This window comes from Nematolebias whitei, chromosome 14 (assembly GCF_014905685.2).
Source record: "Nematolebias whitei isolate Nwh7 chromosome 14, NemWhi1, whole genome shotgun sequence".
NCBI classification, from domain to species: Eukaryota; Metazoa; Chordata; class Actinopteri; order Cyprinodontiformes; family Rivulidae; genus Nematolebias; species Nematolebias whitei.
In genome coordinates this window covers 34660634-34683067 of record NC_056511.1, presented here as the reverse complement: position 1 = coordinate 34683067, position 22434 = coordinate 34660634, and the positions used below count along the sequence as shown (strand labels likewise).

The 22434-nt window shown below is 37.9% G+C and overlaps 1 protein-coding gene across 1 annotated transcript in view; it reads right to left on the bottom strand.

Annotated features, from left to right (window-relative positions):
• Positions 1–299: 299 nt before the first annotated feature.
• Positions 300–22434, bottom strand: part of LOC119420638 (roundabout homolog 2) — a gene marked incomplete at its 3' end in the record, with an annotated part of 28319 nt that continues 6184 nt past the window's right edge. The window contains 13 exon segments of the mRNA XM_037688057.1: positions 300–554; positions 681–842; positions 2053–2255; positions 2985–3227; positions 3904–4066; positions 4788–5060; positions 5692–5819; positions 8974–9013; positions 9112–9138; positions 11858–12034; positions 14646–14817; positions 14935–15059; positions 21419–21650. Coding sequence (XP_037543985.1) covers positions 300–554; positions 681–842; positions 2053–2255; positions 2985–3227; positions 3904–4066; positions 4788–5060; positions 5692–5819; positions 8974–9013; positions 9112–9138; positions 11858–12034; positions 14646–14817; positions 14935–15059; positions 21419–21650 — 2200 coding nt within the window.

The window sequence follows — 22434 nt, the reverse complement described above, 5'->3', positions numbered from 1 at the left end:
AAACCCACGCATGTACAAAGAGAACATGCAAACTCCACCCAGAAAGGTCCCCGGACCAGGATTTGAACCAGGGACCTGCTCGCTGAGAGGCAGCAGCTCTACCAGTTGCGCCACCGTGCTGCCCAAAATGTGTTCACTAAATAAAATTTATAAACCATTTAAACAAACATGGAACAAACTATATTGCTAAAATTTAATTCTGTCACATTGAATTATTTTTTTTGATACACAGCATTTACTTGGATACATTTAGTGTGTTGTACATACACTGATCCTTGCTTCAAACGATGATTACTTACAGTGTTCCCTGTTGTCAGAGGCGTTAGTGGAAGGATGCCCGTTGTGGGAAAGATCTGTGCCAGATCTCTTGTGGGAACCCCTGCTCAGGGTGGTCCTGCCTGATGATGTCGTGCCACTCCAGGAAGCCATATGTTGTCTTTCTAGTGTTGATACAGTTACCATGCACTCCTTAGAGGGATCTGAAGCTGCAGCTGCCCACGAGCTGTGCACGTGGGAACCCATGCCATGTAGAGACTTTGTGGTCGGTGTTTGGGCTGTCGAGTGGATGGTGGATGAGAATATTTGTAAAATGATACAAAATTGGACATTGTGACATAAAGTTGGCCCTTCTAACCGGAGGAGTAATGTTTAATAAATCATATCAGAGAGTTCAAACTTACAGTCTGTGCTGGAGTCTCTTTGTCTGGGAAGAGTTCCAACCATGTCCGTCTGAGGACTGTGGGCAGAGAGTGGTGCCCTCTTGTGTCTAAGGCTATGTGTCCCATGTGCAGCATGGTCCGCTGTGCCAAAGCTGTCTGAGTGACTGTAGGGTGAGGCTTTGCCTGAAAAGAGAAGCAATACACCAATATTAATGATTAATTAGCTCACATATGGCAAAGGTCATGAGTAAATTTCTTGATCCTTACAAAAGTTGGCTAAAGTGGTTTTTATTTGAGTACAAATCTACAACCTTTTCAACAGATATTGAGGATTTAATTAATGTAATACACACAAAAAAATAATAAATTGGGCTAAGGAAGATAACAAAACAGCCTTATATTGGTTAGAAAAGAAATATAAATAATATTAAAAAAAAAAAAACTTTCCACTGAACTATTCATTTCAGTCTATCTCAACGTTCATCTAGAGTTTTCACTCTAAATGTACATCAAATATGAAATGACAGCATATTTGCATTGCTAATGTTTGTAAATATTTATAGTCACTGTGGCTGGTGTTTTGCCCTGTCATAGCTTATTAAAAGTACTAAAAGAAATGCATACTGTTAACGAACCCGTCAAATGTATCCTATCAAATCATGGAGTCTAAAAATGGTACAGTTCTGTCCCTGTGGAAGAAACCTTCAACATTTCCAGTTCTAAAGCATATCTGTTAGACAGAAACCTATTTATAAATGCACCCAATCTTAAAATATGATGCTATGTCTTCTACGGTTATCAAAGAATGACTCCATCTGTCTTTTATTATAATGTTTTTTTTTCTCAAAATAAATGCACACTAGATATTTAAAATGAGTATGTTATCAAAAAGATATATTTAATATTTACGAGTTCATGAAACCATGACCAAGTAGACTTTCTGATCAGAATTTAACACTATTTATACAACATGGTATTGGGGTCACTCGGAACATAACCCACACGATAAACGAGGGACTACAGTATGAGTTTACAAGTTTCCTTTCTTGGACTTGACTTTGTTGTTGAAATGCTTTCTCATTGTTAAATTTATTCTAAGTGACTGACATTTTTTTTTTTTTACTATGTTAATGTTTGAATGTTTTTTTTTTGTTTTTTTTCCCCAATGTGCTGCAATGATTTAAAAAAAAAAAGTGTTTTTTTCTATTGGTCTAAAACCATTTGGCAAACTGAACACCTATAAAGGACAATTCTACAAATTGTACAAATGTTTAAAAAATTGATACTGATTCTAAATACACCTTGTTCGACAATGAACCTCTAATATAGACCATTTTTTCTTGAAGAAAGGAGTTATTGTAGGTTTAAATGGAAATGTATTTGGAAGACAAACCTGAGCCGTCAAAGTTATCCATGCTGTGACCAGGAGTGTAATCAAAGCTGCACAAGTTCTTTGACACCACAGCATATTTTTCATCTTCCTTTTCCTCCTCATCTTCTTCTTCAGAAAGAAGATTGGCCCCCAAATCAGAGCCCAGCGTACTAGACATGAAATCCAATGGGGAGTTGGACACATTGGAATTGCTCTTCATATGCCTAATTGAATGTGGACAAACAGTATGTATTAATAAACTGTGTAAAAATAATCACACAGCAATAAAGGTCAAATAATGAGCAGTGAAATTCTTGTAAAACAAACGGAGTACAAAATCAGTGGATATTCAAACGCCCAAACATGCCATGTGCAAAGACTGAATGCCTGCAGTGATTTTAGCTGATTACTTTCGCAGCGCTGGTGTGTGTTGAAGTAACACAATGGAGTTGTAATTGGACTGGATAAAGGATATCTGGATGGGCAGGGCTGTCAGCAACATGCCTGTTATCTCCTGCACAGTTGTCCTCCATGATGGCTCACGTCCCACCGTAAAGAAGATGCATGCGTAATTACCAACTCTATTTACTGATGTCAGAAGAGTGTAAGGCTAAACCCAGTCATTACCCTCCAACATGTGCCTGCCCAAACTTATCCAGTTCTCAAAGGTGGAATAAAGAGATGGGTTTTATCTCCTGCAAGTTGTGTGTATTGCAGGTTTGGGCTGCAAATACCAACATTATACTTATGCTCAAATACTGGTCACTGATATCAAACTCCAAACTATCAGAATAATAGAATGATATAAATAGCAAGTACCATTTCTGAGCAACTGTGCAAACCAAAAAAATCTCAAGGAAACTGCAAAGCCTTATAAAAGTATTTATTTTGGTATTCATCAAAGATAAAAAAAAGACTTTAGCAGTTGCAAAATAGTTATTAAAGATCCTTACCATGCCTGTTTAGCTACTTCATATTGGTAAGCTCTGGTGAGTTCATCCAAGTGGGCCTGCAAAATAGACTGCATCTCTTCATGGTGGGCAGAGCTGAGGGTGGAGGATGATGGCTTGCTGAAGGAAGCTGCAGCTGGAGAGGAAGATCTGCCCCTCAGGGGTGGGGTGGGACCTCTTTCCTCCTCTGCCTCACTGTCTAAATTCTGGTGGTGGTAGGTCTGAATGGACATCGACGGGGCCCAACTGTTGTCGCATCAGGTGGAAAAGAAACGACATGTAGATAAAGTAAATGCGTGTAGCTTTAACAACACAAATCGTATTCTGAACATTTATTGAAAATGTCTTCATCTATTGCCAAGAGACAAAAGGTAGTAAATAATATGTTTTTTTGTTTGTTTGTAGTACTGTATTAGCAAAATATCTCATGAAGCACTCTCAGAATGTACTGTAGTTGTTAAACATACATATTTAACTGATTACCTTTTGGAGTCAGTCCAGTTCAAGTAGCTGCCTTAACTAATTAGCAACTAATGGCTTTAACTCTGTTTTACATATAGTGAACTAAAACAATCTATGCGTTATGTAATGTCTTGGCAAGCCTTTCTGTAACATTTTGCATAATATTATTTTTAAGATTTGACCAGTATCGGCTACAATGCTATTAAAACTCTGGCATAACAAGCGGTGGTTAATATACCTTTAAGGAGAGCTAACTGTTCTTTATTATGCACTTCTTTCTTCAAGTAGCCTATTCAGAATAACCTCTTGTTGTTAATCTGTTTTCCAAAGTTCAGATGGCAGCCTCACATAAAATTTTGGCCTCAAAGTTTGCATGTTTTTTTTTTTTTTTTTCTGGTGTCCATTTTGGTGCACTTGTGTTTTCCAGGACAAAGACTGATGAGACCCTAGTGTATCTTACCTTCCTTTATGGTTTTCCTGGGGGTAACGATCAAGGTCAACCTCAGTTCCTGGGAGAGGGTTCATGGGTGGTGGAGGCAGGGGTATGCTAGCCCAGCATGCTCCGTTTGATTTAGAGCTTTTTGTTCCTCCCTTGATCTTCTTTTTCTTTGCAACTTTTGCACCTAGGTGTGGATAAAGACATGCAGCTGTTCAAAATGCTAAGAAATCCCTTTATAGTCTTCTCACAAATATGGTTCTACACTGAATTTCAGACACATACACATAGCTAAGCTTAGATATCTTTTATCTTTTTGTGCTACAATCATTTTCAAACCTGTCTGCCACACAAAGTTCATCATTTCCTTTTTCGTGTGTGCTGACAGCACACTAAAACATTTTCTAAATGTTGACATTTCTTAAAGAGGTATTAAAACCTGCTGCAAACCACTTTAAGTTCCTTCCATACAACTTTCCCATCTCTTATCTTTGGTCACGCTGACATTTAGTTGAGCATGTAGCCTATTGTGCACAGCTACAAAAGTGTGGACCGACATGCCTCCACGGCTTCACAAAATGTATATATGCTAAATAAATAACCTTGAACACTGAGGGATTTTTCTGCCATCGCTAATCAAATTAAGCCAAAGGAATGCGTCATGATTGCATGACATTTCTGGGCTAGATAAGCTCGCAGGGTAGAACTGTGATGAAGATAGAAGAGTAATTAAGAACATAGTCCCAAGGGTCCATTTTTGTGAATATGTAAATAAATCCATTTTTCATGTTTAATTTTTCCCCAAGGTTTAGCTGGCAGTTACTACTCTAAAAGAAGAAGAAAACATAAATAATGCCAGTGACTTAAAAACATATCAGCCATGCACACAGAATACACACTGCTCATACCGCCACCAGGACGTCTATCAGTTAGGGAGTAGCCCATGTTTGCCATTTCCTGCTGGGCTTGTAAAGAAGCCTTCCAGCGTGGATCTGGTCTGTCCACAGCCAGCTCATGAAAACTGTTGGACTGGAGTATCTGAGTGGTGGCGTAAGGGGTGGGCTGGCTGCCTCGCGCTGGGCTGCTGTAGCCTCCTGTCCCCATGAAGTCAATACTGCTGTAGATGGCACCATCAGACAGCATGGTGCCAGTTTTCTCCACCGCTGCAGACGGTAAAACATCTGAGAAAGTACGACAGAGACAAAGTGAGGAGATGAATAGTCGACGAAACACGGAGGAATAAGTTGACATGAATTTAACAATCTTTAAGGTCATTAATGTTCCCTGCTGCTCTGGCACTCTGCATTAGTTTAACTACAGGTCTAAAACAGAGTTGATATAAATGGAAGTGATTATCAACAACCATAATTAGCATGCAACACTCAGCGGGGGCCTGTTGGAGTCTTCTCAAGAGGGGATATTCAAGCAGCGCTAACCTTCGGCTCTACTGCCTTCCACACAAAAAGCCCAGAAGCTTCAAAGACAGTATAAAAAAAAACATAAATTAAATTCATGAAACCTGGATCGTCAGTTTCACACAACCTTGGAAGAATGCACAATGGCATGGAAGGATGGACCAAAATAAATCCAAACACCACATACTTAAAGCTAAATATCAAACGTGTCAAATCAAATTAGTGAACTGTAACCCTCAGAGGCTCTTTTAATTTGGGCGCCTGTGCTTGGCCTTGAGTGTGTGTGCTTATGTGACGTGCGCTGTCATGCCGCTTCTCAAAGGATGAGCATCAAAAGTGTCCAACAAGGCATTGCTAAATCTGTGTTTCTCCCCAACACATTATGACTATTTCTTACCTCCTCGGCCAAAGTTGTTGTCGTTCTTTGGGCTCCCTAAGCCTCCATTAGCTGGGAGGCTCGTGGAAGGCCAGGAGTCAGCCAACCACGGTAGGCCTGGATCTCCCGATTTCAACAGACCCGGACGGCTGTGAGAAGTTAAACAAAGGGATTATTGTGGTGGGGGGCAGAAAAGTGGTGACATTGTTAAATACTCAGCCTCCCCTGTAACCATATTGCTCCTTTTCCTCCTGCTGCCTCAACAACAAATTGATGTGAAAACTCATTCAGCATATTCTAGCCCGTGGAGCCGCCCAGCACAGAGGCAACAATAAAACAACAAAGAGACATAAAATGGCAAGTCTATAAATCAGAACCACACAACTCCACGCCCCCCGCCACCACCCACCCACCATCCACCACTAACTCTCCCCTGAGAAACAAGGCAGGTTTAAACACACACTAAATCCACTTTAGAGCCTTGGCACAACAGAAATTTACATTTTAAATTGAGAATCATGGACAGCCTCTGGCAGATCAGCTACACTGGAGTACTGTCTCCATGGCAACAGAGCCAGCAAAAGCCCATTAGGTGGTTTAGGAAAGCTAGTCTGTCATTTTTTTTCCCTTCTATGTGAAATACAACAGTCATGAATGTGCGCTTTGACTTGAAGGTTGGAAAGTTGTAGGCAGCATTTCAACGAGAGGAAAAAGGCAATTAACAACCTTTTCAGATCATGGGCTGTAAAAACAGAGATGTGCTTCTGAAACAGGTGATGCAAAACTGGATAGACATATTAGCATATACATGCAGTTCATGTGCAGGTGTGTATGGACACCTGCACATCCAAGGAATTGCATGTTCAGTGTGAAACTGCGCTGCATAATATTGCACTGAGCTTCATTTGCCACTGAAACAGAAATTACTCGGGAGAAATTATTGTCCCGGGAGTTTTGGCAGCACTTAGTTCTGTATAACAAGGTGCTAGGGTCACTCAAACAATAAATAAATAAATAAAATAAATAGCTTGTTATAGCTTGTGTCCCAGTTTTAAAATCTAAATTATTATGTTGGAAAAAAAACTATGTGAATATTAGAGTTGACTTTATTAAAGTTCAAATACTACAACAAAATTAAAAAGCTTAATGTAGAAAAAAGATGAGCAAAGGTGAAATAATGAGAATAAATGTGTTACTTTAGATTAAAATGGAAATTTAAAAACTAAACCATCTTTTTTTGGGGGGGGGGGTGCGATAACAATATAGTCTCGATCTATCTATCTATCTATTAATAATAATTATTATTAATAATTGTATAATTTGCACAACACCACAGTATTTATGTGTTTTATTGATGCTTCTAAAGCATTTGATCGTGTGAATCACCAAAAACTGTTCTGCAAGTTAGAAAGCAGATGTGTACCCAAATATCTCATTAGAATTCTTGTATATTGGTATGGTCATCAATCGATGTATGTTAAATGGGGTAACACCTTGTCAGATTCATTTAATGTTGGTAATGGAGTAAGGCAGGGAAGTATACTGTCCCCTTACCTCTTTAACATCTACATGGATGAACTATCAAAGCGTCTGACTTGTTGTAAAACAGGCTGTGTAGTTGGTGACCGCATTATCAATCACATCATGTATGCAGATGATTTGGTAATCCTATGCCCATATAGTGCTGGCCTTCAACAACTACTAAGGATCTGTTCCCAATATGGCTATGACTTCGACATCAAATATAATGCTAAGAAAAGCAATGTTATGATTGTTAGAAGCAGGGCAGATAAGCATTTGATAACCCCTGATTTCTTTTTATCTGGCAATGTCCTCAATGCATGTAATGAAATTAAATATTTGGGACACTACATAACTGATGACCTGTCTGATGACCGTGACATCTGTAGGCAGTATCGTATGATGTATGCACAAGCTAATACTCTTATCAGAAAGTTTGGTATGTGTTCATCTTCTGTGAAGATAGCTCTTTTTAAAGCTTTTTGTACTTCATTTTACACGGCCCATCTTTGGCAAAGATACAACAAAAGTAGCCTGCATAAACTCAATGTAGCATACAATGATGGCATGAGGCTACTATTCAAAGTGCCTAGATGGAGCAGTGCTAGCCATATGTTTGTACACAATGCTGTTCCTACCTGTGCAGCTGTGCTCAGGAATCTTATGTATAAATGCATGTGTAGATTATCTGTGTCATGCAATAATATAATTGCAATTTTAGTAAATCCTGTTTTTAGTACAGTGAGACTCTACTCAAAATTGTGGAATCACTGGCGTCATCATTTATTTGTGACTCGGTGAATATGTCATGTTTTTATTTTATATCTTTAACCTTTATTTATTTATTTTTATTTTTATTTATTTTTTTAACTATGGACCTTTCTGTGTCTGGAATAAAGATTGATTGATTAATAATAATAATAACAATTTGTGAAAATATCTAAAAGAGACTTACATTTTGTGGAAAATTCATATATGAGAATAGGTTTTATCAATTAAGGAATTGTATGTGACTTTGTGCATCCATAATCCTAGGCTACAATAATAATGATATAAATGGCATAAAATTATGGTTCAGGAGCACAACAGGACTCTTTATTCTTGACTTTTTTTTTCTCAAAACTGGCAAACAACAATCACAAAAACAAATAAATAAATAAATACTTGCCTCTTTGGGTTTTCTACTGAGTAACTCTAACACACCATCTTGTTTCGTTTTGGCAAAAATTGTTTCTATGTTTTATTATAATAAAAATATAAGGGACATGACTAATATATTTTAACAGATCCAAATAAAACTTATTTTGGTACACTTTAAGCAAGAAAAAAACATTTTGGGCCATTGTGAAAAGTCTCATGGTCCAACACTTTGCTCTTGTCTCCCTATGTTCTGGTCTGTGTGACTCAAGGCTGTGTGCTCTCTGTGCACATTCATCACCTCTCTCCTTCTCCTGCAACCTCTCACTCCACGACAACCTCAGATGAACTGAGAGAGAGGGGGACGGTGAACAAAACAGCTGCCCACCTGCATTAATTGGTAGCGTGTACTTGAAAGGAGTGATTAATGATTTCATCAGGTGAACACTGGCGCAAATCATACACCAATACAGTCTGAATACGCAGGGAAAACCACTATGCAAATCCCATTCACTAAAAGAGAACTTTTCATTTAAGACTTTACAATGAGCTGGTGGTGTCGGAGTACAGTGCACGGTGTGGTGCTGAAATGTCACCAGAAGCTTTGGTAGAAGGACTGCTGGGTTTTATAGGTGAAATTCTCACCTTCCATTTCTGATCAGGCCTCTATCCCTTTGGAATGTAACTTGTGGAGAAAAGAAGGACAGAAATAATTAAACCACAATGTATAATAATAAACAGCACACCAACAAAAAGAATAGCATGTGATATGAAAATGTTTACCTGCCCGAGTGAAGGTGAATGACTGGACTGCGTAAAAAAAAAAAAAAAAAAAAAAGCAAAAATGAGAGGTCATTAAACAAAGAAAGAAGTTAAAAAGCTCACGTTTCTTCTACTTTGTACATTTTTGCCACTTTTTTTATGTATAAAAAATGTGAAGTTACAAAATAAGAACTGAGTGTGCTCATTTTACTTTCTTTGATTATTCTGTGAATGCTTATGAAGCGTCCACACTATTGTGATCCATTTTTCTTCTATACGTTTGTTTGCGCATTTCTCGTCCCACAGCTTTCAAACTATTTCAACATATATCAAATGTTCAGCAGTTTCAGGACAATCCTCTATGACTTTTGGTATTGGTACAACTTTAGCTTTTTGAAATATTTTGCCTTTTCTATCATTTTTTTCTCATAGAAAATGAACTGAGCTCATTTTACATCCTTCACATCTTTAGATCTTTTTACACCCTTTTACTTCTCCATTCAAATTTAGTTCTGGTTTAACTTCTTTCAGCTTCCTTAAGCAAACGGAAACATTTTTCAGCTAATTTCAGCTGCTTTTTCCAGCTGTTTTGTGCTCCTTTCAGATTATTTCTGCTAACTAAAACATTTCTGTGCCTCTTCTAACTTCTTTTTGCTAATTTCAGCTTGCTATGCTCTTTTATCTTTTTTTCTGCGTTTCACCTTTTTCTACTGTTTTTATGCTAATTTACACATTTTCAGCTAATTCCACATTTGCTTGCAGCCATTTAAACGTTGTTCAGCCAAATTCAGCAAAATGTGCTCTCTCCACTTTTTTCTGGTAATTTCAGATTATTTATGCTTCTTTTAAACCACTTTTCAGCACTTTTTTTGGTTGCCATTTTCAGCCTTTTTCAGATAATTTCCACTTTTCTGTGCTCATTTCTGCTTCTTTCAACCTAAATGGACAAACATGTTGTTTCTGCTTTCTTCTGCTAATTTTAGCTTGTTCTACCCTTTCAGCTACCCTTTTATATAATTTTAGATTTTTCAGATAAATCCAAGGTTTTGTGCAAATTTTTGCTACTTTCAGCCTAATTAACATCTTTCTGCTATGTCCAGCTTGTTATACTCCTTTCAGCTCATTTCTGTTACATTCATTTATTTCAGCTACTAGTTAGCTGTTTTATGCTAATTTTAGCTGTTACAGCTAATTCCACATATTTTTTGCTCATTTTACCACATTTCACTTCCTTCTGGTAGTTTCAGCTTCTTTCTGCCTTTTCAATTACTTTTCAGCTATGTTTTTTTTTTTGCTAATTTCAGCTTTTTTTTGTAATTTCCTATTTTTTGTTCTCATTTCTTCTTATTTAAACCTAATTCAGCAAATATGTTCTTTCTGCTTTCTTCTGCAAACTTAGGCTTGTTCTTCCATTTCAACTACATTTCAGCATATGTTTTTGGCATTTTTCAGCTGTTTTTCAGCAAGTTCTTCAGCAATGAGCATTCACACTGAATTTTCGCAGGAACTGCAATTTCTCTAGTTTATTTCTGTTGTTACTGCCAATGAAATTTTATTCCAAGTTAGATTAATGATTTGTCTGACCAGTACATCCCAGCCCTGCCTGGGTTACACTGGTTGTCTTAATGGATACACAGAGAATAATATTAAGTTTATTTAATTACTTTTACCACAATATAGAATGTATTTCTCGTTAATCAAAACAAACAAGAGATTTATTGTAAAACAGAACTAAAATAGTCTACCATTTGATAAATGTATCATCTTAAACATCCATCCATCCATCCATCCATTTTCTTTACCCGTTTATTCCATTTTGGGTCACGGGGGTCGCTGGTGCCCATGTCCAGCAATCACTGTGCGAGGGGCGGGGTACACCCTGGACGGGTCGCAAGTCCATCACAGGGCCACATAGAGACAAACGAGACAAACAACCATTCACTCTCTCACTCACACCTAGGGACAATTTAGAGTTACCAATCAGCCTAACATGCATGTTTTTGGTCTGTGGGAGGAAACCGGAGTACCCGGAGAAAACCCACGCATGCACGGAGAGAACATGCAAACTCCACCCAGAAAGGCCCCTGGACCGGGGTTTGAACCAGGGACCTGCTCGCTGAGAGGCAGCAGCTCTACCAGTTGCGCCACCGTGCTGCTCATCTTAAACAACTAAGTTAAAAAAAATAAATAAAAAAAATAACGAAAACGATAAAAACACAAATAAACTATTCAAATGTAAACATGATGCTTTGAGTAAAGATCACAGTTCACTATTTTATTTGGAGACATTGGATCGTAAAATTTAATAAATAAGGAAACTGTGCTCGCTCCCTAAACCACCAGAATGAAACCTGCAGCCTTTCTATAATAAATGCATAGAGCTTCAGGCTTGACTCGCGGCATGTTAAGAGAATTTTCTAAACCAAAACCCTAGATGAAGCTCATATTAATAGACAAACATCACCAGCCAGGCTCTGATAATAGAAGGGCATGTTAAATTACTTATCTCGTCTGAATGTATTAGTGTGTTGAGGTGTGGTGCTGATGGAACTCAGCACAGCTGATGCACATCACTGCACAGTGAATTAAAGTAAATAGAGCCTATTTCCATCTGTGCTGAATATATTTTCCTTTGTTCTGCATTTTAGCCACCTCATATGGAGTCACATCTGTGACGACATCAGCTTCTGCTGGGGGCAAGAGACCCACTGTGCTGTGAGATGTTCTGCTGATTTAGAACTATATAGATTGATGTGTTTTCATTTACCTGCGTAGTTGCTGAGTCCTTTTCTTTTTTTCCTTCTCCAGTACAGCCAAGCACTGAAGCCCATGAGGACAATCCAGCAGGCCCCTCCCAAACCAGCAATGAACGCTGGCTGCTTCACCACGTCTGAGATGCTGTTGTTGCCCTCTGATCCGGTCATTACATCTTTCAGTTCTCCTCCTGAAGGCACCACAGATGAACCAGCATACGCACAGAGAAGACAAACGTGTCTAAATGTCAGTTTATGCCTGTGAGGTTAAAAAATATGCAAACTAAAAAAAAAGCAGCCTTAAAAAAAGGGTTTGTGAGAAAGTACTGGTATGTGCATTTAAGAAATAGCGTGGGCATTTTGAACTGAGGTTCTATACTCGGGTTATGAATATATTTATATCTTACCAGCTCAGAGCATTTTCAGATTGAACAAAATACACAAACAACAAAAACATAGTTTTCCTTTGGCAAGACTGTTGAAACTAACCTGAGCAGAGCCAAGACCAAAGTCACCAGTATCCAAAATTTTAAATAATTTCACGAAAATGCAAATTTTTTTAGCATCATTGTCAGTTTTGCATTACACAGTCATTAACACATAATTCTGTGGGTATCCGTGAGTGCAAATATTAGCAGAAACGGCTAGCACTTCCTGTGCAGCAGGGGTATTTCCTGCTAAACTATTTCTGCCAAACAGTTAAATCTAAGATTGAGGTGGTGTAAATGTTTTATTCATTACTTTTCCACACTCCGCAATAAAAGTTTGAAGATTGGAGGTGTCTGAAACAGCAAAATACACTTTGTAAGATGGTTTAATGAGAATAAAATGATGAGCTAACAATAGGTAGTCAGAGCAGGGCCTTCTCCACTTTGGATTGTTCTAGTTTTAAAATTTTATACTGGGCTATGTAAATGCATTTTGTAAACCTTTACTCCATCATCGCTGTTGCATTATACAGTCTGGTTAAAAAACAAAAAAAACAAAAAAAAAGCTATGAAGTTCCAGGAGGATGTGCATGTGTGTGTACTGCTAGCTGCTGCTGCTACTACCATTTGTGCTTGCAAATAACTATAAGGTATTATGAAATGAACCACTTTGTAACTTTAAATTTTGGATTTCTTTGAAAGTGGCATTGGCTTTTGTCTGAGTTGTTGTTAGACTAAACTTTAGCTTGCCAGTCCCATCAAGCGTAAACTCTACTCACTGAACTAGTGTTGTTCAAAAAGCTACCTATAAAAGATAAAATATAATTTTGCCTAAATCATTTTCAGCATACCAAAAACAGTATTAACTATTAATATATGTTTCTAGAAAAAGGTTTATTAAATTTCATATAAAACATGTCTTCAGTGTAAACACAACAATGAAAAAAATTAAATTTAAATCCAACATAATTCCACGGGGAAAATATATATAAAAAAGCAAAACTTCTATCAGCTTTTTCCTCTTCAGGGTCTCCACAGTGAGTCATCATCCTCCATCTCACTCTGTCCTCTGCATCCTCTGTCCTCACTCCAACTACCTCCATGTCCTCTCTAATTGCATCTATATATCTCCTCTTTGTCGTTTTCCTGGCAGCTGCATTTCTAACATCCTTCTACCAATATACCCACTGTCCCTCCTCTGGACATGTGCAAACCATCTCAGTCAGGCTTCTCTAACTTTATCTCCCAGTTGTTCAACATGTGCTTTACCTCTGATGAGCTCATTCTTAATTTTATCCATCCTTATCACTCCTAAGGAGAACCTCAACATCTTCATTTTTGTCACTTCCAGTTCTTTCTCCTGTCTTTTTGTCCATGTCTCTGTCTCCAGACCATACAACACAGCTGGTCTCACCACTGTCTTGTAAACTTTTCCGTTGACCTTTGCTGACACCCTTTTGTCGCAAATTACTCTTGAAACTTTTCTCCATCCACTCCATCCTGCCTGGACTCTTTATTTAATTTATTTTTCACACTCCCTATTTTCCTGAACAGTTGACACCAAGTACTTGAAGTCCTGCACCTGACTAAAGCATATACATCAAGATCAAAAGGTTATTGTACCAGTACTTTAAACATCCTTATGAGGACAATGAAAGAAGAAAATAAAAAAAGAGGAGAGAAAATATATAAAATAAATAAATAGCATCAGTGCATCCAATATAGACTTAATCAATTCAGCAGCGCACTTATCAACTTGAGCTGCAAGACATGAGATTGACAGAGCAGCTCCGACAGAGTTTGATTTTCTGTTGCGGCCACTGCACTGTGAAATTAGATTCACAGTTTCCAGCAGGAACAGCCCCACCCCCAAACCCATTCTCTGTCAACCCAACCCCCTACCCCCATCATTACCGCTTCAGTCCATAGGCCTGCTTCCCATTTCTTCAGTGTGTTAAGGGTGTTATTATATACCAGTCAAAATTCACAGATGAAGAGCATCTGGCTTGGGCTGCCATATTGATTCTGTGCTCATACAGTCAGGGCATCCTTTAGCTGTTTCATAAGATGTGATGAGGTGATAAGCCCCAACAAAAACATTGCCTTCTATGTTAGCACCAGCTGCCCACATACTGAAAGGGATTATTGATATAGCTAACAGTTCTTGGCACAGTGATCCCAGACACTACACTTAATGAATCACTATTGATTTCTCTGCAGACGTCTGCGTTGTAAAGCGCAATCTTCTTTCTTCTGGGGCGATAAATTGCTAAATCATTTTTCCACACTCCTGATCTGCTATATAGACCCAGGTACCCCATTATGAGGTCATTTTATTTGACCCTCCCCAGGTTTGGAAGTGTGAGTGGATTACCCAGAATGATGAGTTGGGGTTTACTCTTCACCCCTACTCCAGCGCTGGTACTGGCAGCCACCTCCACGCGGTACTGCACTCTGGTGTGTAGACCCCCGACTACAACTGAACGGATGGTTGCATCTACAGACTTGTTCACATGAAAGCGAGTGTCGTTGGCCAGACACCAGATCTGACAATGGAAGACACAGCAGACAGACTTCAGAAGGATGCTGCATTATACATGACCAAAAATAAATAAATAAATAAACAAACCAATTTGCAATCTTTGGGGGGAAGCTGAGCCTACCTTGTATTCCTGGATGATGCCATTCTGTTGGTCAGAGAGAGGGGGGTCCCATGAAACACTGATGGATGTGCTGTTATGACTTCCCACTGTCAACACTGTCACTTGTTGTGGAGGTGCACTGGGTGCTAATAGGTCAAGGGTGGATAGCAAAATAAAAAAAAATAAAAATACACAGATAAAATAAGTACTTTCTATAAAAGAAAAGGTATCTCTTTTTTGAAATATATATCTTGTCAATTCAGGATTTGTCTCGCTCACTACTTCAATTCATTTTCACATAGCAAGCACTAAAACAAGGTACTTTCAAACCACCCCAGCAGATGGAATTTTAAACACTTCATTTTGATGAGTTCAAGACTCCAATATCTTAATAGCATCCTAAGTTATGCAGGACAAGCTTTATGGGGTCCAAATTGTACATTTCTAATTACCAACAAGACAACCCTTCCAAGCAGATCAGCAAGTTTAGATATGCGTGTAAGTTGCTGTGCCAAGAAAAAAAAGTAGATGGTTTGTCGCCTCCAATATTGAGTCAATTGGTGCCAAAAATCCAACTTTCTACCTTGATAGTCAACAAACAGATCAGACTTAAAGAGACGAGAGGCAGAACAGGGCTTAACATCAGCTCTATGCAGCTAAATAAATCATTTCCTCCACACAATGTAGCTTTGTATAAATCCCATTAAAGCTAACATTATGTTCTGTCTGAGCGGATGAAAGAACTACTCCGACCCTAATTAACAGGCCGTAAAATAATAAAGCTTACTGCAGTATATTCACATAACATGAGAGGCAGAAAATTTCAAAGCTGTGCAGAAAGGCCAAAACAGGTGCAGCATTTATCTTGGCCTAGACTGCTGCTGTGAAGAAACAGATGGACTTGGTTCTGTAAATGGCAAACATAAAACACAAACATGGGTAGAGTGTCTCACGAAGGCAAGCCACGTAGCTAGTTAATGTTTTATCAGGTAGGATGTAATGAGGCAAGGATACATGGAGAGGCTAGCATCTGGCTCAGTTTACACACGAGTAAAAGAGCATATTTTCTTTTGTTAGATGGATGACAAAAATAATTTATGAATGATTTAACTTGTGTCTAAAAATGAGGCTCTAAACATATTTCCGATGCCTTCCAAATAAAGACAGTCTGGCAATACAAAGGAGTTAAATTAGATATATGGGAAGTCATCTTTTTATTACAAATCACACATCTTCTCAACCCATTGTGTGCATATCTACATTCAGCTACTGTATTTTAGACAACACTGACTTTCTGAGACAACTAATGTCAGACAGGCTTAGACAAATCTACTGTCTTGTACACTAGGACACTTCTATAGTACGTAAAGCAAGATCAAATATTTTATGCGGGGGGAGGGGGGGGGGGGCTTGTATATAACTCCTATGGATTACAGATGGACGACAAATTAAAGGAAATTTACTAAATCACAGGGAAGAAAATTAATGGCCCTTAATATGATAAAAGTTACATTATATTTAGTTTATTTACAGTTCTCATAGACAAAATACAGCTTGGGGTCCTTCTCAAGTACTCCCCCCTCCCCAATCACACACACACACACATATATATATATATTCATATATATATATATATATATATATATTAGGGATGGGGCCGATCCAGTATCGGTATTGGGCTCAGATACCAGCATAATTAACGTTTTGGATTTTCCGATCCAACCTGCCGATATTTCCGATCCCTGATGCATGTCTGTGGTTGCGCTGCACGTTGGCTTCAATCTATGAAATGGATTTCCTGAATGGAGGCGTGTCTCATGAACCCAGAGTAATAAGACCCGCCTCACATTCAGGAAATCCAGTTCATAGTTTGCAGCCAGCTACAACATGAGGACTGAGTTAGCAGCACTGTGGCTAACAGCTAACAAACTTTTCATCGAAACATGTCCGCCGTGTGGAAGTATTTTACACTAGAAACACCACAAAACAAGACAGCAACGTGCAATGTCTGCAGAGCCATAGCACCACATTAAACCACGGTAAAGTTAGTTTTACAATGGACATTCAAGCTCCGGTGCTTCAACGGTCTGATATTTTCGTTCAGTCCGGAGAAGGCAGTCTGATTTTGGTCAGCCACGCTCAGTCTGTCCGTGTCGGAGGAGAAGTAGACTGAGCGTGGCTGACCGAAATCAATCTGCCTTCACTGGACTGAACGAAAATAACAGGCAGCTGAAGCCCCAGAGCTCGAATGTTTACCGAGAAGTTGCTAAACTTCATCATAATGAATGACCAACCACTACCAGTTGTAGAAAACGAAGGATTTCACAGATGTTTAAAGCCATTTAACATTTAATTTCATTTAATTCATTATTCATTCATTTAAAAGAAACAAAACAAATTCATCAAAAAGTAAACATTGAATGAAAAGAGTGCAGAAAGAAGACAAATCTTATATCTGCCCCTTGTTTAAAAGAAATATAAAGTAACTTTAAACAATCACTTAAATTGATCACTTTAATATCCACTTTAAAGCTAGGGATAAAAAGAAACATATTTTGTGTTAACATAATTTAGTTCTAACTTTAAAACATATCCAACATTAATAAAACTTAACTCAAGTTGCCTTTCACTTTCTGGGTAATTGTACAAATATTTTATTTATTTATTTTTTTAATTGAATTCAATTAATACTTTTACTTTGCACATAAAAGTACACAACATTCTACAATAATCAAGCAATTGCTGAATTAAACTAGAAAGGCTAAAAAATACAACTTACAGTTGCATAATTATGTGCATAGATTCCCAGTATTGTTTAAGCATTTTATGGTTTATAAGACAATTTAAGTAGCTTTGCAGATAAGTTGATATGTTTACATTTGAACATATTCTTGTGAAAACGCATATATTACAAATTCATGTCTACTGTAAACTGTTTATTTTTAAATATAATAATTTGTTTTTTTTTTGTTTTGTTTTTTTTTCTTAAAATGCATTTAGGTGAAACTTTTAAGCATTTTCTTGGTCATTGTTATATGTTAATGCAAATATAATATAGTATTACTACTGTATATGTAACTACAGCTCAAACAAACATCGCAAACATCGATGAAAGTTAAAATGAGTGACAGGAAGAGTGACTTCACATATTTGCACCGGTGGTTTGATCTATTTCCATTTACTTTTATTTTTTATTTTATTTTATTTATTTTAAGATTTTGTTTCAGAGTTTTTAACTTAAAGTATACAAATTTTCCCTTTAACTTTTAATTTGTTTAAACTTACCAAACATTTGCAAGCTCCCACGAACTTTACATTTCTATAGTTTTTACATGAAAATGAAGCATTTTTGACTTGGTTTACCCATAATATTGCTCCCTGATATAGCTCTTACAATTTTCTCTTGATTACCACCTTAAGGACAGAATACCCAAATGGCTAATACCTTTCGTTATATCTGAGCAAAAAACGTATGTTCAAATCTAAATTTCTCTTTTTAATCTGTTAGACCTTTAACATAATGCACAAAAACATGTTTATGACAACCAAAAGGTCTTGCCTCTGTTATTTATGACTTACAGGTTTTGGACAGAAACAGTTTTTCCGAGGCTCATTTTCTAACATGATTTATGTTTGTCTGTCTCATGAGGAGTAATATGTACTCCCCCTTTGCCCTCAGGACTCCAGAAAAGGCGCCAATCACCATGGTAACTTGTGTCTGCAGATTCTGAGTCACTGGATCACATTCCTATTTGGCAAGTTCTTCTATGTTATTGTATTCTGTATTGGCTGTCCCTATAAATGATCTATAACTTAACCAATATTTTCAGCAATAGAACTTTAAACTTAAATAATGCTAAATACAGAATTAAGCACTAAAATTGCATAATGCAAAGAGAGCAAGGGAACGAGATTTTCCAATGGAGTTTAAAAAGAAAACTGAAAAAAATACTTTAATAGCTTTGAAAAAATACAAAGCTAAGTCACAAATTACTTTAGGTTTTTGAAGAAGAATGCTGATGTACATTAGAATTTCAAGATGAAGCATATCACTTTCCAAACGATAAAGAAAATGAAAACAATACTTTCTGTTTTATTGTTTTTCCACATTCTGACTACCCCATAAAAGTAATTCAGTATAAATCTATTTAAATATCAAATGATAATGCACCATCACCCAAGTGACCTCTGGTTTTCCCTCCAGCTGTAGTTTCAGTGAAGTTGCTTCAAGTAAACAGATGGAGGTTTTTCCAGTCACTTTAAGGTTTGCATTAGAAGACAGGATACATTAAGTGTTCTTTGAATGTATGGGAACAATCCCTCAGGGGGAGAGAGATGCCTACAATACCAGTAATAACTCAAGATAACATTGCTAGAAATGGTCATAAGGGCAGAAAATGCCAACTGTTCATATGTTTATCAGATTGATGACCAATGTTGCTAGATGTAGTGTTTAAGTGTGTGTTTACTTGAACATTTTCAAATTTATTCACACATTTTCATTTAAAAACATGCATGCTGATATACCAAACACAAAATAGCAAACCTGTCTTGTTGCTAAAAGTAAAAAAGAACAAAAAACACTGTGAATCAGGAAACATTTCTGCAATAACATGTTGTAAGCTGCAAAATAAGATGTGCATTGTAGTAATATTAAAGCCATTTTTGCATAATCACTTAGCTTGATCCCTAAATTATTCATTTTTTTAAAAAAGACTTAACCTAACCTTTGTCTTACATTTATATCACTGACATTAAAATAAATATTTGATCTTTACCATAATACCGATATGAAAATTTAATGTGGTATTATTTCTTTTAATTTGCTTTCAGCATTGTTGCAAAGCCTCTGGCTCAAACAGATGACAGAATCTCTTCATCTTTACTCGCACGAGCAATTTACTAAAACTATATTAGCTTTAGTATATAATTTCTGTCCTTGTACTGTAGAAGATATTGGTATTTCTCATATGAGTTGCCCTAAGACACAAAGAGTTTCGTAAAAGCAGAACCACAGTCTCAATATGCCTTTAAAGGGATAACTGATGTTTTCTTTTGGTGATAACTCTGCAAAATTGTTCATAGACTTTAGATAAAAGGTAGATCAAGACAATTTTTCCAGTGCAATGATGCTTTGTTACTGGGATCCCATGTGGCCCAGTTGGTAAAAACCAGAAATGATCCTGTGTGGCCATTTTAATTGGGCTCCTTGGAGGTTATCCTTTTTTTTGTTCACCAGTTTTATCTACCAATTTATAGTATTCTTGTACTGATAGGAAGGTCATGTTATGAGATCTTTTTTTAAAACATCAAGCACAAATACTTAAGGCTTTTTTTTTGTATTAGTCAGTTTGCATTTTACTCCTAGATTTTAGCAGTGTACCAGTATGCACAAATAATGGCTTGATACAAGTTTGAAATAACAAAAATGAATGAATAATACACAAGTGACATTTTTGTATGATACTGAATTTGAGTCATTATGTTCAACACCGGAGGATCCTTCAAAGCAAGTGAATTATGACCCTTTTGGCATCCTGCCTTTTGCTCTTTACTTCCTTCTTCAAGGGTCACGCAAATATTTTTCACACTTTTAATTTGAAACAAAGAGACCACTCTTCAAGCTCTTGTGCTGGATTTGAGCTATGGCACTTGCCTTGTTTTGGTGGAATTCTTTAGAATGCATTTGTCTCTACTCATTTTTTTTTTCTATTATTTTATCAAAAATTGAAAAGCAAAGAAAAACTGTGCAACCTCTTTAAGATAATAGTGACACTTGTAGGTGACTGAATCTTTGTCTGGTGAGACAAACCCATCTTTTATGACTGAACCGTGACAGTTTGGTACAAATATACATCCCTACTGAATGTGCACATCATAACGCCATCACAACTTTCAGTAGCATACTTTCAATACGGAAGATAACTTCTTGCTTTTTTAAATGAAATGTGAAGTTTAGACCACAAACATTTGGCACAAGATGGCTTAGTAGCTGTTCAGTGGCTCGTGCAACAAAACAACCATGAGGACAACGAGACATGTTACCACCCATAATGCTCAATGGTAAGTAGGTTAGCTAGGGGGGTCATATAATGCTTGTCTGAATGGAACATGGCAGCAGGGGTGCAGAGCTCAGCAGAGATGGAGAACTGAGCTAAAGTCACAAGAGACATTTTCTGCCCTCCTCCTCAGCCCTCCATCCCCCAGAGGCCTTGAGTTGTCATAGAGCCCCACTGTGCTGTCTGGGAGACCTGTTTCCACACACAGGGGAGGTGGCACTTGCAGCAGCAAGCTTGTGTAGGTGGGAGTACTTGAAATGCCATTATCCATTACTATCTAGACATAGTGCATTTATACCAGCAACTAAATATAAAAGTAGGTTAAAAAAAAAAAAAACCCACACACAAGGTGTTAACATCTTGTAATGGAGTAATTAATATACACTGCACCCTCCTCAGTATTACGGATTTTTATCAGAAAATAAACCATTTTAATTGTTGCTTACCTTCTTCCATTGTGCGGGCTGTCATGGATTCACTGTCTGCGCCCTGAAACTCATTAAAGTATGGCCGCACTTTAATCTCGTAGACAATGCCTTTCTTCAGGCCAGAGAGAGTCACGTCCCTCTCGGAGGCAATCCTCACGTCCTGCATCTGCCACGGCCCTGGGGAGGGCAGTCCTGAAGTCTGCCGATACAGAACACGGTAGCCTTGAATAAACTGAGATGGGTTCTCCACCTGTGAGGAGAGAAGATAGGAAATTAATGATGAGGGAGGTGTTGAACATCTGTGAGCAAAGTGTTTCACATCAGTATTCAGAATGTGTCCCACTCTTAGTGAAAATGCATGCTTAGTTAGTCACACAGATCACTTAGCAGGAGATAAAACGTAAAAAGGTGATGCGTAATTGTTCTTTTTTTAATTTTTTAATTTTTTATTTTTTCTCTTGAGCTCAGTTTAAGTGTAGAAACATTGTGAAGTGTTTCAATGAACTTATCATCATCGCTCAATTTTTATTTATTTTTTTTTAAAGAAAGAGAAGAAAGAAGAGTAAATAAATAATAAAAGAGAAATAGATCAAACGAGAGACCACCATGACAAAACAACATGCACAGCACAATGCCACCCACAATATCACCATGAAACATTCAACATCACACAAGGAATCATCTAGCTTCTACCACTACCCAACCTAGCGTGCATCTGTCAAAGCACCTGAATTCAAACACCCGCGCAAGCACGCCCGCCACCACCAGATTTCTCCAAAAGAATGCCCAATAGTGGACGCAGGGGCCCACAGACCCGCCCCCCCAGGACACAATGGCAACATAGGGAGGACCGGAGCCACAGACACACAGCGGCCCACAGGCCCGGAGCCCCAGGAGTCTCCCAACAGGGAGAACCGCACCCCCACAGAGAGGAGCAGAGGGAAGAACCAGGTGACCCCAGCCACCACAATGCAGAGCCTCCAGGAAGCTGCAGCGACGAGCCCACAGGTCCGCCGGCGACCCATGCCCCCCCC